The sequence below is a fragment of the Martes martes genome (genome assembly GCF_963455335.1).
Source record: "Martes martes genome assembly, chromosome: X".
Lineage (NCBI taxonomy): Eukaryota > Metazoa > Chordata > Mammalia > Carnivora > Mustelidae > Martes > Martes martes.
The window spans coordinates 77838050-77853982 of NC_137897.1; the positions used below are offsets into that span (position 1 = coordinate 77838050).

General features: G+C 46.0%; 1 protein-coding gene across 1 annotated transcript; it reads left to right on the plus strand.

Annotated features, from left to right (window-relative positions):
* Positions 1-2967: 2967 nt before the first annotated feature.
* Positions 2968-14642, plus strand: LOC308337426 (nuclear RNA export factor 2-like; the record flags this gene model as incomplete). The annotated part of the gene is made up of 21 exons (XM_080795538.1): positions 2968-2980; positions 4176-4359; positions 4593-4746; positions 5036-5119; positions 5234-5338; positions 5455-5535; positions 5656-5725; positions 5872-5960; positions 6081-6188; positions 6366-6475; positions 7874-7910; positions 8323-8391; positions 8478-8533; positions 8673-8780; positions 8901-8959; positions 9070-9185; positions 9278-9320; positions 9893-9965; positions 10736-10918; positions 14399-14459; positions 14598-14642. 21 exons carry the CDS (start codon positions 2968-2970, stop codon positions 14640-14642), a joined length of 1848 nt encoding a protein of 615 aa, XP_080651664.1.
* Between the last annotated feature and the right edge of the window lie 1291 nt (positions 14643-15933).

Here is a 15933-nt window from a genome sequence, read left to right on the forward strand (position 1 = left end):
CCTATGCCCCTTCTTTCCCATCCTTGATTTGAGGGACAACCATTTCTACCCCTCTTCTGTCAATATCAGCCACTCCCAGATCCCATTGTCTTTCTGTGTCAAAGAGCCAGTAAAGAAGAATGAAATCATGCCATTTACAACGACATGGATGGAGCTAGAGAGTATAATGCTAAGCAAAGTAAGTCAGTCAGAGAAGACTAATACCATGTGATTTCACTTATACGTGGAATTTAGGAAACAAAGAAATAAGGAAAGGTAAAAAAAGAAAAATGAGAGGGAGAGACACAGAGAGAGTGAAACGAGAGAGAGGAGAGAGAGAGAGAAACAGACCCTTAACTATAGAGAAAAACCTGATGGTTACCAGAGGGGAGGTGGGTAGGTGGGGGATGGGTGAATTAGGTGATGGGGATTAAGGAGTGCACTTGCTGTGATGAGCACTGGGTGATGTATGGAACTGTGGAATTACTATATTGTACACCTGAAACTAATATAACACTGTATGTTAACTATACTGGAATTAAAACTAAAACTTTCAGAAAAGCACAAACTTCCAGGCCTAAGAGAAATAAGTATGAGGGGTGTGATGTACAACATGATGACCATAGTTAATACTGCTTCATGGTATATTTGAAAGGTGTTAAGAGGGTAAATCCTAAGAGTTCTCATCACAAGGAAAAATCTTTTACGTCTTTTTCACTTACTTCACTTTTTTAAAAAAGATTTTATTTATTTATTTATTTATTATTTATTTATTTATTTGACAGAGAGAGAGAGAGAGAGAGAGAGAGAGAGAGAGAAACAGCAAGAGAAGGAACACAAGCAGGGGGAGTGGGAGAGGGAGAAGCAGGCTTCCTGCAGAGCAGGGAAACCAATGTGGGGCTCGATCCCAGGATCCTGGGATCATGACCTGAGCCGAACGAAGGCAGGAGCTTAATGACTGTGCCTCCCGGATGCCCCCATTTACTTTACTTTTCGCATCTATATGAGATGATGGATGTTAAGTAATTGTGGTAATTATTTATGTAAGTAGGATCATTATGCTGTGATCCTTAAACATACACAGTGCGAGATGTCAATTATACCTCAACAAAGATGGGGTTAAAAAGGGGGGGAAAGAGCCTGTAATCCATAGCCATATAATTATAGGTATATATTTTGGCAGAAAATATTTTGTATGATAAATTTTAAAAGTGAAATGTCTGGGTCAAAGCGTAAGCATGACTTCTGAATGGTTAAACATACTCTAGGAAATTAGACTCTCCTACACTGTTAGTGGAGAAGTATATTGGTGTAAATATGCTTAGGAAATTGTCTCTTATAATTTAAAATATTTATGTGCTTCTTCTGGGAAGCTATAGAGCACAGACACAAATCTTGGAACTGCCCTAAATCCCAAGCCATGCTCCACTGGGTAATTTGGCCTCCACCATTAGCAATACCTTGTATGGAGAATTCTAATACTTTAAATTTGAAAATCAATGCAAATATTAAAACGCTAAGATGTAAAAAAATAAAATAAAAGGCATATTAAAAACAAGAAGCAAAAATTGGGTATATATAGTATATGTTACATGAAAAGAAAATGTACATTAGTGTCCAGTTTTGTGTGGCAATGCACTTCCCAGCATGATTTGAAATACATGTATCTGTAATCTAATTGTGCAAATGTAAAACATAAACTATTAGCACATGCCCATGCACACGCACACACACACACACACACACACACATGCTCATGCACACACTCTTGCTTTGCTCTGAGACAAGTACGATACTGGCTGTCGCAAAGCTGAGCACCCACAGACATGTGTGTAGGCCCAGAACATTCTTCTTACATATACCGGGCACCCAGGAAGCTATATCTGCTAGATTTAAGGAAAGCCTCTCCTTACTTCTGTGACCAGTTTGCAAAAGCCTCTCTTCCTCCGGTCAGAAAAACAGTAGTCTTAGCATTAATCAGGAGGGGGGTAATTCACTCTATTTCTAACTGTACACTAGTGAAAAATACTATTTTTGCAAATGACAAATTCAACACATGGTAGTTTTACAAGCAGTTTATGAAACAGTTCTGCAGCCCTTCCCCTCCCCCACCCCCCCCCCGGAATAAATAGATGTGAGTAGAAATGGTTGAGATGTATGGATTCTCAAAAGTGGCTTTGTTGATCCCAAATTTACAACATTCACTTAATGAATACCAATTAGGCCCCAGTGTATGCCAGACACTGCCACCTCAAAGTGACTCCTAATCGGCAAATGCTGTGATCCAAACAGATTTCTTCATCTAGTTCAAGACCGATATCTCCACTTGGTCCAAGGTACCTGGACCCACCCAAACAAGAGCGACTAACACCTGCTCACAAAATATCATCCCTTGTCTGCTCACAGAAATCTGTCCTTGAGACCTGAAAGTCCACCATTAAAGGAGAACCAGCACACTAGCTGGAGGAACACTTAGGATGTGGAGGCGGACCAATAGGTGAGGACACAATTTCGGTTCCACCAGTCTTGGCTGAGGAATCCTGGGAAATGTACCTAACCCCTGTGAGCCTAATAGTCATGATCTGAAAAGGGACTGTGGATACAATCATTTTTGGACTTCTGTGAGGAGGTCAAAAAACTCTAGTGAGTCTGCCCAACACTGAGCAAATGTTGGTTGCTGCTGGGCAAGTGTTGGTTTACTTCTCACCCTGTTCTTTCCCTACCATAGCAGGGATGCCACTGCCATGTACTCAACGGCATAGCAATGATGTAGGCAGAATTCCGAACCGACACAGGAAGTAAGTACCATGTGAACACACATGATGTCATAAAGGATACTCACGACCGTTTCTTCGCGGGAGGATCAGTTAATACTGTGGTAGAGACGGAGGGGGATCCCAGGCAGCCTGGGGAAGAGGCACCAGCTGATTTCCGATGCTCCTGGCTTTGATTTTGTCAGAACGACGGTGAGACAGGGATCGTGCCGAGATGCAACCCTTCAGTAAGTGGACATGCATGCGCACGTACGTGTGTGTGCGTGGTCTCTCTGGCTTTTTAATCACATGCCCACTCTCCTGTGAGATTCCCAAAACAAGGCTATGCTTGAGATTGCTCCTGTCTGATTCACCTTGATGAGGGAGGCCTCTGGCCCTGTTTAGGCACCCAACTTAGCTGGTCAGTCTGAGGGTTGCTGTAGCTGTTAGCTGGCTCACTTTTTAACACTTTCTCCTTGACAACGTTATTTCTGAAGTAATGTCAGTTCTCAAAGATGACTCTGACGCCCCCATACGCCATATGCTGACCACGAGCCGTTATTTCCTCCTTTCAATATATGAGTTTTTCCTTTAATATTCATCAAGCTAGATCATCTCCTGGACCATCAAACAAACTTCAACAAATTTTAAAAGAATTGAAATCACACAGAGCACGTTCTCCGACCATAATGGACCCATGTTAGAAGTCAATAATAGAATGAGAAAGGAAGAATCCCTACACACTTGGAAATGGTAGCTGACGTATTATTCCAGTTTGTCATTCAGATCCTTGTTACAGAGGAGCTAAGGTTAGGAAGAGTTGTCCCCTCAGCTGAAAGGCATTTCAGGCTGGGCAAAAAGAAAACTCACTCTGGATATTTCAAACTGAGTATTGTTGACAACAAGGCTGGAGGGAGGGGGACAGCTTAGGAGGCTGCTACATCAGTCCCACCTGACATTAAAAGTTGAAGTGCACCAGCAAAGGAAGTACAGCTTGCTGATTGTTAGTAGGATCAGTTTGGTGGCTGATTGAATTTGGGAAGCATGAGAGAGATTGCCACCCTGGTATTGGTGTGGTTTTTAGACAGGCCTGAGAGAAGGTACAATTCTTCAGATGTCTTCCTAAGTGTATGGCTGGTTTCCAGTCTAACCCATGGATGCACAGATCTCTGTTTTTTATAAATCCTGCTTCACTATTTAAAAGGTTCAATACAGTTTCCTCCTCCTCCTCCTCCCCCAAGATCCTCCCCGATAGTGCCATCTGTCAAATAAGGCTCTCCTATCTGGACAAGCAGAGGAGTTTCCTTTCTGGGGTTTGGGGGATTGGACCCTTAGGGCAGGTTAACACTTTGCTTGCCCTACCATGGTGTTAGCCTAAGATGGGTACATGGTAAGTGGACCACTGATGTGTCTTCAAACTTGTATTTTTGTTCCCCTTTTGAGAATACAATGATGGTGATAGCTCACCTCAAGGAAGAAAGAACGTTTGGAGTTCTCTCCAAGGTAATTTTGGCAGGAGGAACCCTCGTTATGAACGTGGTGGATATGAGCCTCAGCCTTCACACCTCCAGGAGGATGATGGAAGTGTGCTGATGAGAGATGCCCGGGAGGACCCCCAAATAAGACAGTAAGTGACGGGGCAGACTGGCTTGCATGTAGCAGCCCCTGGGATTATGCGACTCTTTCACTCTCCCTGGTCTTCCTTTTCTTCTCTCACTGGAAGACTGAAGAAGGCCAGAAGTGGAATAACGGTTAAGCAATCCTAATTGTAGTCCTGGTGACAGAGAGGTGAGGGTGTATAGAAGAAGACTTTCTTAGCATTTATGGCCCTACCTCTGTCTTTCCACTTCCCCTCCACAGCACTCCCTATAGCACCCGGCGTGACAAGAGGAGAGTGAAATGGCAAAATGAAGGCCATATCCATATTTCTGTGTGGAGAGATAGAAAAACTCCGAGGAGAGGAAAGGGGGAGAACACACAAGACGGAAACCCAGGGAGCTGGTTCAAGATCACCGTGAGTGTCTTGGCAAGGTCTGCATTAGGTAGAATATCCTGGAACCTTACAAAAAAGGAAGAGCACATTAAACAACCTTACGTCAATTATTTGGAGGAGAGCTTTCCAATGGAGATTTATCCCCATATAAGTCCATATTTGGCATGAAATAAGAAATAATGCCAGTGGTCCCTTCTTTCAAAGTCCTATGCAGCTCCATAGAAGGTCAGATAAAAACGCTGTTGGGTCTGTTTCCAGCTTTAATTCTATGTTGTCTCTCCTCACTCCCATCCCTTCTTCTCACCTTTAGATTCCCTATGGGAGAAAGTATGACAAGACATGGCTAATGAATTCAATCCAGAGCCATTGCAGTGTCCCCTTCACTCCAGTGGATGTAAGAGAGGATGGCGAAGCCAGATGAGTGGGCACAGGGAAGTGTGGGTGGGGGAAGCCAACTGAGCCAGAAGACTCTATCCTCCAAAATTATTGTTGCCTCCCCCTCCTGCAGTTTCACTACGTGAAAAACCAGGCTCGGTTCTTTGTCCAGGGTGTTGGCACTGCCTCTGCACTGAAGGGTGTCAGCTACAAGATTTATGATGAGGAGAACCGAAAGGTATGTGTTGAGGGCATTACCTCTCCCTAGTCCTGGGGCAGGAAGACAGGGCAGGGGCTGGTCATCTTCTCTGGAATGAAAGTTCTTGGTGTTTACCCCACCTCTCCTTCCTGCAGATATCTATCTTTGTCAATCCCTCCTCTGTACCCTACTCTGTGAGGTATAAGTTGGAGCCAGAAGAAATGGAGCAGCTAAAGGTAATGCAGACTCAAGGCCCATTGTGTGCCCACACCCAGACCCACCTCTTCTTCCTCCAGCCCCTGATTTCCCTATCCCCACCAGAGCCTCCCAGTGGCTCTCTGCGTCTCTCTCTGCAGCTGACCGTGAGCAAACGCTATGACATCTCCCAGCAAGCTCTTGACCTCCAGAGTCTCCGCTTTGACCCAGGTACACTTGACAGCAGTAATTCTAGGGCAGGTGAGGGCACAGGGATCTTTCTGGGAGGGAGACTGAGGGATGGCGATGTGGGGAGGGTTTGGGCTAGTCCTGGACCGCTCTCAGCCTTCTGATTGCCTCCTCTCGGCTTCCTGAAGACTTGGTGGGCCATGATATAGATATAATCCTGAACCGAAGAAACTGCATGGCTGCCACCCTACAGATCATTGAAGAGAATTACCCCGAGGTGAGACCTTAGGCCCAGTGCTGTTATTAATGGTAGGGGGTGGGACACATGGGGTGGAGGACAGAGTTGTCTCTGAGGCCCTAGATAGTAACTGTCACTCTAACTCTTCTTCACCAACAGCTGTTGTCCTTGAACTTGAGCAACAACAAACTGTATGGGCTGGATGGCCTGTCTGACATCATAGAGATGGTCCCCACAGTCAAGATCCTGAACCTCTCCAAAAATGAGGTGAGAAGAGGGAGCCTGATCAAATTTGGGGTTGACAGTGGGTGGTAGTGCTCATCAGAGTGGTGGCAGGAGGCAGGAGAAGGTACCTCTGTGGAAAGGTGGGGGCTGGGGGTGCCGGGGCCTGTGTGTGTCCCTTTCCCTGGGACTCCCTTCCTGTTTCTTCCCCGTACTTCTCAGCTGAACGTGGTATGGGAGTTAAACAAGATGAAAGGGCTAGAGCTTGAAGAGCTTTGGCTAGAAGGGAACCCCTTGTGTGACACCTTTCCAGACCAGCCCACTTACATAAGGTCAGTGTGAATCCCTGTCACCCTTCCTGGGGACCTTTGGGCCTGGGAGCCTGAACTGTCCCTGAGAATGCATGCATGCAGGAAGCTGCAGCCCTGGTCCTCGGGAATGACTGTAGGTCCCACCTTCTCCTCTCTCCGTGTCCCTCACCTGTAAGGAGTTTCCTTCCTCTGACCTGCTCACCTGTTCTCCTGGTCTGGGGTCTCTTTCCACCTCTCTGCATTCAGCGTTCTTTAGCATGCCCTCCGAGAGTGTGCTCCAGGAAGCAGGGCTCCTCCTCTTCCCCAGGACCAGGAGTGACCAGCCTTGAGCCAGGTGCTGGTGCCCTGGACAGAGAAGGGTCCTCCAGCCTGGGACCTCATGCTGAGACAGGCTTTCCTACTCCCTGCTAAGATGGGACTTCCCTCCCTTGTTCTGAGAGGGGGACCGCCTCTCAGAAGCACTTTCCTCCTCCCTTCCCTCCACACATCACATCATCACAATTGGTCCTTCAGAAAAGCCCTGGGTAGCCCAGCATAGGTACATTTCCTCAGGCCAGGAACCAAAAGAGACAGGCACACGTGCACAGGGGCCATCAGGAGGGAAGGTGGTGATCAAAAGAGGGGGCCACAGACCCTCAGCTCCATGCTGATCTGGGGCTTGACCCTCTACTCCCTTCAGGGAAGGTCTCCTGCCCCCGTGGCTGCCTCATTTCCCATGCCTGGCTCAGGCTGAGCTCACACAGGTGACAAAGTTTCAGCCAGCATGCAATGGGCCCCCCAGCCCAACCAATACCTGCAGATTTTCCATTCCTACCTTGGGTGCCAGGGCCAGCCAAGGCAGATGCAGGAAAGGACTGCAGCCAGGGAGCCATTTCCCCCTTCTTCTCTCTTCCTCCTGATCCCCACCACTGTGGTAGAGCCTCTTTCCTTTCCCTTTGTTTTGCATTCTCTTCCTCCTTTGTCTCTGGTTCCCCTATGTCTCTCCCACCTCTCCCTTCCTACCTTTACTCCCTCTTCTGTCTTCATCCCCCTCCCTCTCCCTCCCTGCCTCCTGGGCCTTGCCTCACTCACCTCCCTGCCCCAACATTCTGGGCCATCCCTGGGGGCGGGTATCATGGTCCTGCAGAATACTACACCCCTAGTGAGGTAGCAGAGCGCTGGGCTCCCACTCCATTCCCTCTTCTCTCTAGAGTCTTCAGTGGGGATTTGGAGGAAGGAAGGGAAGCAGGGAGGGGAAGGCAGCCCTGGAGCCTGGGCTCCACATGTTGCTTCTTGTGGCACTGAAGAAGGGAGTCAGGGCAGTCTAGGTGGAAGCTACCCAGTGGAAAGGAGGGGTGGGGGAAGGGAGAGAAAGGGTAGGAGGGAGGCTTGGCAACCCTGACCTATCAGTCACTTCTTTTTATTTTGGATTTTGGACAGTGCCATCAAGGATTGTTTTCCTAAGTTGTTACGCCTGGTAAGTGACTACACTCATCATTGTCTCTTACTAACATAGATCACCACCACACCTGCTCTCAAGCTCTTTGGGTCTTCTCTAGATTACATGTTTGTGTCAGACCCTTTTCCATTTTAGGGTACCAGGACTCCTGAAAATGACATGAATATGCTCTCTGGAAAAATGTGTGCGTGCAACCACACACAACACACACACACACACACACACACACAACAGAAAAAAGTTGCATATAATAGTAAATACTTTCCAGACGTCATGTTGAAGATACACACTGTAATCTTGTCCATGTAATTTCCAGTGTGCTTTCATACCTAACCTCTGACCCTCACCCTCTCTTGGGCTCATCTTTTCCCCTGATCATCCAGGGCCACCTCCCTGGTCTCCACTGCTGACTTCTTCTTCCCTTCCCCAGGACGGCCAGGAGTTATCACCACCAGTTATCACTGATACCGACACACCCTGCTTGTTAAAGCCCTGCAAGGTGAGGGAAAATTGATCAAACAACATTTGGGCTATTACAAGGGAGGTTTTATCAGCCACATAGTCTCAAATGTCTTTTGATTCCAGGAAAGCTACAAAGGATCTGATGCACTGAAGAGTCTAGTCCTGCAATTCCTGCAGCAGTAAGTACTCCTGGGAATCTGGAGAAGGAGATGGCTAGGACGGGTGAGGCCACCCAAGCTCAGAACTGCTGACTGGGTCTGAAAACCTCATTTGGGGTCCAGACCACAGAGATAGACTGTCCTCATTACTCTCCCACAGGTACTATTTGATCTACGATTCTGGAGACCGTCAGGGTCTCCTCAATGCCTACCATGATGAGGCCTGCTTCTCCCTGGCCATTCCCTTCAACCCCGAGGACTCAGCCCCGTGAGTAGCAAAGCTCAGACTCTGTTTCTGGGCCCTGTGGCTCCCCAGCAGACACAGGGCAACTCCTGGAATCACCCACACTGGCCAGGCCACCACCTTCTGTTCTTCTTTCTCTGCTAGAAGCAGCTTGTGCGAGTACTTCAAGGAAAGCAGGAATATGAAGAAGCCCAAGGACCCCTGTGCGTGTGTGGTGGGGAAGACTGGGCATGGAAAGGGGATGTTCAGGGGTAATTATAGGTCCCAGGATGTGGTGACCCCCAATCTTTGCTTGCTTCTCCTCCCCCCTTAGCCCCGTGTGTTCAGCCCCTGAAACATACAAAATGTGACATCGTGGGCTCCCTCTGTGTGCTGCCCAAAACACAGCACGATTTCAGCTCCTTCTTGGTGGACATGTGGTTCCAGACGGTAGGCACCTTCTTCCTCCCAAGGGCAGCCCCAGAAAGCCATGGGTGGGTAGGAAGTATAGGTGACTTAGCACCTGGGCTCTTCCCTTTCAGGAGAAGATGCTCTGCTTCTCTGTTAACGGGGTGTTCAAGGAGGGTGAGTGTGCGCAGAGCCCCTCCCCAAATGCCCCACTGCTCTCTCCCCGCTGGCTGGGCTCCCTCTCAGAACTGTCCCAGCTTCCCTGATCCCTTTCCTTCTCTTCCTACTCCTGCTGTGTTCTCCTGCCTCCACTCTGTCCCCAAACCATCCTGGTCCAAACTGGCTCTATGCCAGTCTGCCCCACACAGCTTGGGCATTAGGGACAGTCTCTGGAGTTTCATGGCTGTCATCCCAGATCCTTACTCTGAGAGCTACTTGGAGTGGTTACCTAACCTCTAAGTTTCCTCGTTTGCAAAATGGGGCTAATAATAACCACCTCTCAGATAACTGTGAAAAATGAATCAAATGAAGTTGTGGAGTGGTTGTCACAGCACCTGCCACCTAGTAGAGACCCTGTCACTGGGAGTAGACTGTCCCTACTGTTGCCATCCCCATGCCAGACACCCTGACTCCCAGTGAACAATTGTCCCCTTCAGCATGAGTATCGAGTCAGACCCTGACTGAGGAACACCGTGTGGGCATGTGACGTATGTGTGACTCTAAGAGGGTATTGTTGTTTGTTGTTGAAGTGGAGGGAAAGTCTCAGGGTTCTGTTCGTGCTTTCACCCGGACTTTCATCGCCATCCCTGCTGGCAGTTCCAGGTGAGTGCTATGTTGTAGGTGGGAATGCTCATCCCAGCCTGGGCTCAGGGTTGTGGGAGCGTGGTGGTGAAGACATCTTGGTTTTCTCAGTATTGTGGAAAGCCAACAGGTAGATCCAAGGAGCAGTCTGGTCTGGTGGTTAAGAGTATGGGCTCTGGGGACGCCCGGGTGGCTCAGTTGGTTGAGCAGCTGCCTTCGGCTCGGGTCATGATCCCGGGGTCCTGGGATCGAGCCCCGCATCGGGCTCCTTGCTCGTAGGGGAGCCTGCTTCTCCCTCTGCCTCTGCCTGCCTCTCTGTCTGCCTGTGCTCACTCTCTCTGACAAATAAAAAAAAAAAAAAGAGTATGGGCTCTGGAGTTAGAGCACTGGGTTCTCTTCTTGACCCGAGCACTCACTGGGTGTGTGTGATCTTGGTTAAGTCACCTCTCTGTGATGACCTCTGTAATGACCTCTCTGTGATGCATTGTCTTCCTTGGAAAATGGGGATTAGACTGCCCATTCCCTTGGGCTATTGTAAAGGATAAATGTGGGTATAAAATCAACCCTGGGTTGCCCGTTAAGTACACATCTAGTGAGTTTGGTAGATAGTCCCTGCAAAGGTGCGCTCTGTGGAGGGGTGGAAGCACCAGCCAAGGACTCTGGGGTGGGGGGAAGGCACGGAAGGGGTATGGAAGGAATCTGGTTGGTGAGGGGCAGTGGGAGCAGGATCATTGTTGGGGATGTGGAGTTGTACATTCGTCCACTTGTCTGAGGGCCCATTTTCCCTTCAGTCTGTGCATCGTGAATGATGAGCTGTTTGTGAGAGATGCCACCCCCAGTGAGACTCGGAATGCGTTCTCCAACCAAGAGCCTACACTGACCACCAGCTCCATGCCCACCCTCTCCCAGGAGCAGCAGGAAATGGTGTATGCTTTCTCCACTCAGTCTGGGATGAAACTCGAGTGGTCTCAGAAGTGAGTGGTGGGTGTGCATGGGAAGAAGGATGAGTTGGGACACTGACTTGGGTGGGGGAGCGTGAATCAAAGACACTTGCAGGAAATTTGGAAAAGTAACATTTTGGATAGTTTGCTTCCAAAAAAGAAAAAGAAAGAAAGAAGAAAGAAAGTGGGCCCATGGAGAAGGTATCATACTATTATATATGTGAAGGATTTAAAAAATAGTATAATGCTCAATGACATTTTCTTATATATAGAAAATCTGAAAGAGCCCACCAAAAAGCTAATAGAGCTAACAAACTCAGCGAGGTTAGGGATAAAAGGCCACTATACAAAACTCATTTGCATTTCTATGTGCTTGCAATGAGCAGTCCAAAAATGAAATTAAGAAAACAAGTCCATTTACAATAGCATCAAAGTAGTAAAATATTTGGAAACAAATGTAACAAAAGGAGCACAAATCTTATACTCTCAAATCCATAAAACGTTGTTGAAAAAATTAAATAAATAGAAAGACACCCCATTTCCATGGGTTGGAATATTGCTAAATGGCTTAATATTGTTAAGATGGCAGTAATACCTAGAGCAATCTACAGATTCAATGCAATCCCTGTCAAAATCCTTCTCTGCAAAGATTGACAGGGTTATCCTAAACTTCATACGTAAGTGCACCAAAACAATCTCGAGAGAAAAGAACAAAGTTAGAGGACCCACACTTCCTAATTTCAAAACTTGCTAAAAAGGTACAGTAATCAGGACTATGTGGTGCTGGCATATGGACAGTGCCTGAATCAAGGAGTAGAATTGAGAGTCCACAAATAAACCCTCACATTTACAGTCAACTGATTGTCAGTGAGAGTGCTGAAAAAAAATCTGTTGTAAAAAAAAAATAGTCTTTTCAGCAAATGGAGATGGGACAACTGGATATCCACATGCAAGACAATGAATTTTGACCCCAGATTCACATCATGTACACACGTAGACTATAAATGGGTCAAAGATCTAAAGTTTAAGAGCTAAAACTATAAAAATCTAAGAAGAAAACATAGGTGTCAGTCTTCATTAATTAGGCAAATGTTTCTTATATATGACACCAAGAGCAAAAGCAACCAAAAAAAAAAAAAACAACCCAGATAAATTGGGCTTTACCAAAATTAAAAGCTGTTGTGCACCAATGGACACTAACAAAAGAGTAAAAATCCTGCCAAAGGAACGGGAGAAAATATTTGCAAATCACATATCTGACAAGAATATGTGAAGAACCCTTGCAGCACAACAGCAAAAGGACAAAAACCCCAATTTTAAAAAGTGGGAAAGGGGTCTGAATAGACATTTCTCCAAAGAAGATATACAACAGGCCAACGAGCGCATGAAAAACTTCTCAGCACCATTAGTCATTAAGGAAGTGCAGATTAAAACCACAATGAATCACTACTTCACACCCACTGGGATGGCTTTAATCAACAAAATGAATGATAACAAGTGCTGGTGCAGATGTGGAGCAATTTGAGTTCTTATGTATTATTGATGAGAATATAAAATGGAGCAGTGGTTGGGAAAAACATTTTGGCAGTTCCCAAAAATGTTAAACATGGAGTTACCCTATGAACCAGTAATTCCATGCCCAAGTATCTAATGAAAACATCTGTTCACTCTAAAACTTGTACAGGAAGGTTCATAGCAGCATTATTCATAATAGCCAAAAAGTGGAAACAACCCAAATGTCCTTTAGCTGATGAATGGATAAACAAATCTGGTATGTTCACATGGTAGAATATTATTCAGTCATAAAAAAGAATACAGTTCTGATATATGCCCTGCCATGGATGAACCTTGGAAACATGCTAAGTGAAAGAAGCCAACCTCAAAAGGTCACATATTATATGATTCCATTTATATGAAGTGGCCAGCACAGGCAAATCCCCAGGGACCAAAAGCAGATTAGTGGTTTCCAGGGTCTGGGGAAAGGGGAGGAATAGGGAGTCATCTCTAATGTTTAAGGAGGAGGATTTTTGTTTTTTTGTGTTTTTGTTTTTGTTTGTTTATTTTGTTTTTTTTTTAGGCGATAAAATTATTTGGGAATTAGATCATGGTGATGGTTGTGCAGTCTTGTGGCTATACTAAGAAAACACTGAATTGTACGCTTCCAACAAAACAAAGAGACAACCCACGGAATGGGAGAAGATATTTGCAAATGACAGTACAGACAAAAGGTTGATATCCAGGATCTATAAAGAACTCCTCAAACTCAACACACACAAAACAGATAATCATATCAAAAAATGGGCAGAAGATATGAACAGACACTTCTCCAATGAAGACATACCAATGGCTTACTGACACATGAAAAAATGTTCATCATCACTAGCCATCAGGGAGATTCAAATCAAAACCACACTGAGATACCACCTTACACCAGTTAGAATGGCCAAAATTAGCAAGACAGGAAACAACGTGTGCTGGAGAGGAAGTGGAGAAAGGGGAACCCTCTTACACTGTTGGTGGGAATGCAAGTTGGTGCAGCCACTTTGGAGAACAGTGTGGAGATTCCTCAAGAAATTAAAAATAGAGCTTCCCTATGACCCTGCAATTGCACTGCTGGGTATTTACCCCAAAGATACAGATGGAGTGAAAAGAAGGGCCATCTGTACCCCAATGTTTATAGCAGCAATGGCCACGGTCGCCAAACTGTGGAAAGAACCAAGACGCCCTTCAACGGACGGATGGTTAAGGAAGATGTGGTCCATATACACTATGGAGTATTATGCCTCCATCAGAAAAGATGAATACCCAACTTTTGTAGTAACATGGACGGGACTGGAAGAGATTATGCTGAGTGAAATAAGTCAAGCAGAGAGAGTCAATTATCATACGGTTTCACTTATTTGTGGAGCATAACAAATAACATGGAGGACATAGGGAGATGGAGAGGAGAAAGGAGTTGAGGGAAATTGGAGGGGGAGGTGAACCATGAGAGACTGTGGACTCTGAAAAACAATCTGAGGGTTTTGAAGGGGCGGAGGGTGGGAGGTTGGGGGAGCCAGGTGGTGGGTATTGAGGAGGGCACGGATTGGATGGAGCACTGGGTGTGGTGCAAAAACAATGAATTCTGTTACGCTGAATAGAAATAAAAAAAATAAAATGGTATGTGCACACAATAATAATAAAATGGCATGCACCTTATCTCAATAAAAATGACTGGAAACTTGTAGTTTTAAATTTCCCATTTATTTTCTTGAACATCTTTTTTTTTTTTTTTTTTTTTACCAATATATAATGAGTTCCCTTGTTCTTTTGGAAAGGTCTATTTTTCTGTTGTGAATTCTAGTGGGCATGAATGCCAGTGATAGACATTTTCACTAGGTCTTTCTTCATCATTGCACATAGTGTTCATTCCGGTACATGCATCCCAGCAAAGAACTGGCACAGATTTAGCATCCTATGGTCAGCATGTCTGTACTGTGGTACTAATGGAGATCACCTGTTCTTCCATTCCAGGTGCCTTGAGGACAATGAGTGGAACTATACCAGAGCTGGTCAGGTCTTCACTATGCTCAAGGTGAGGTCTGGGAATCATTAAGCGGGCTACCGATGGGCATTTCTGGGCCTTCAGGAAGGCCAAGAAAATGGAGGCTGGGTAGCCTGGGAATGAAACTCCAGATCTGGCTTTTCTGATGTCCCAACTCCTTCCCTCCAGAATGAGGGCAAGATCCCAGAGGAGGCTTTCAAGCAAACCACCTAAAAGAAGACTTAGATGTCCACGTCATCACTGTTTCTCTTTTCTCCAGCCTAAGGCTATACCCATGACTGGGGATGGAGGCCTGGCTGACCAAGAAGTCAAAATTACCTTGCAGGCCTGGTAACATAAGCACCTGAAGGATCAGTTGTTCCACGTACTTTCCCCACTCATGATCGCTGTTTATTTTCATAATAAAGAGTTATGTTGCACATTGTATGTTGTGTGTCCTGGATCGCTCTTCTCCTGCCCCAACCGTGAACCAGCGAGTCCAGGACTGAAAGGTCCTGTCCTCTTCCCAACATTGTTCACCCTGGCAGTCCCCAGCAGGTACACAGGGTTGATTCCACAGGTAATATGCCAGTAAATTTGGGTGAGAAGGTACACACGCTGCTTCCAGGGATTGGCCTTTGGAAACAGTGTGACTCAGATGCTCTACCTGGAGGCCTGCAGAAGCAGGCATGTGGCCTGGAACAATAGGGGCTTTGCAAGGGCTGCCTACCAGCTAGTGAGGGTGGTGGAAGGAAGGAAGATGAGGACTCACATGTATTTACTTCTTATTCCTAATCACTTGGATGCATTCAAAAGCATACCATCAACTTTATGACTTGCACACTGGTGAATGGGAAATGGGCCTTTTCACACCTCTCACCATGCTTGCATTTGTCTTCCCATCTATCCACTGTACTGCCCCCTCCCCCTCTCTGAAGGTGCACTGTGGGAGGGGTCTCACTTTAGCTCCTGAGAGTGAGGGAGAGCTAACCTGCTTGCCCAGTGCATTTTTTAGAGCGGTGACAAGGGTGCTCCGTGTCCGTTTGCTTGAGGGGGATCAGACATTTAGTTTCACTTCCAGGAAAACAATAATAGTATAGAATGAAAAATAAAATAAAATAAAATCTTAGAGGGAGGCACACCATAAGAGACTCTATAGGTAGTGAAAAAATAGGATTGCTGGAAGCGGGTGGTGGGCAACGTGATAAACGATTGCTCGGTAACACAGAGGGCGCCTGTTGGGAGGAGCACTGGTTGTTATATGCAAGTGATGAATCACTAAATTATACTCCAGAAACAAGTACTACATGATATGTTAACTAACTTGAATTAATATAAAAAAACCTAATGTATGTTTGTAATTGAAAGGAATCAAACAATATAGGTATGTATATGTGGAAAATAAAATGATCTTGTATCTACCTTCTTTCATCCTGCTGAGCCATCCTTTGTTAATGGTGTGGAGCACATTCTGCAGATGCTTTTCTCAAATGTATATGTGCAAAATATGTGCAGATGCACAACA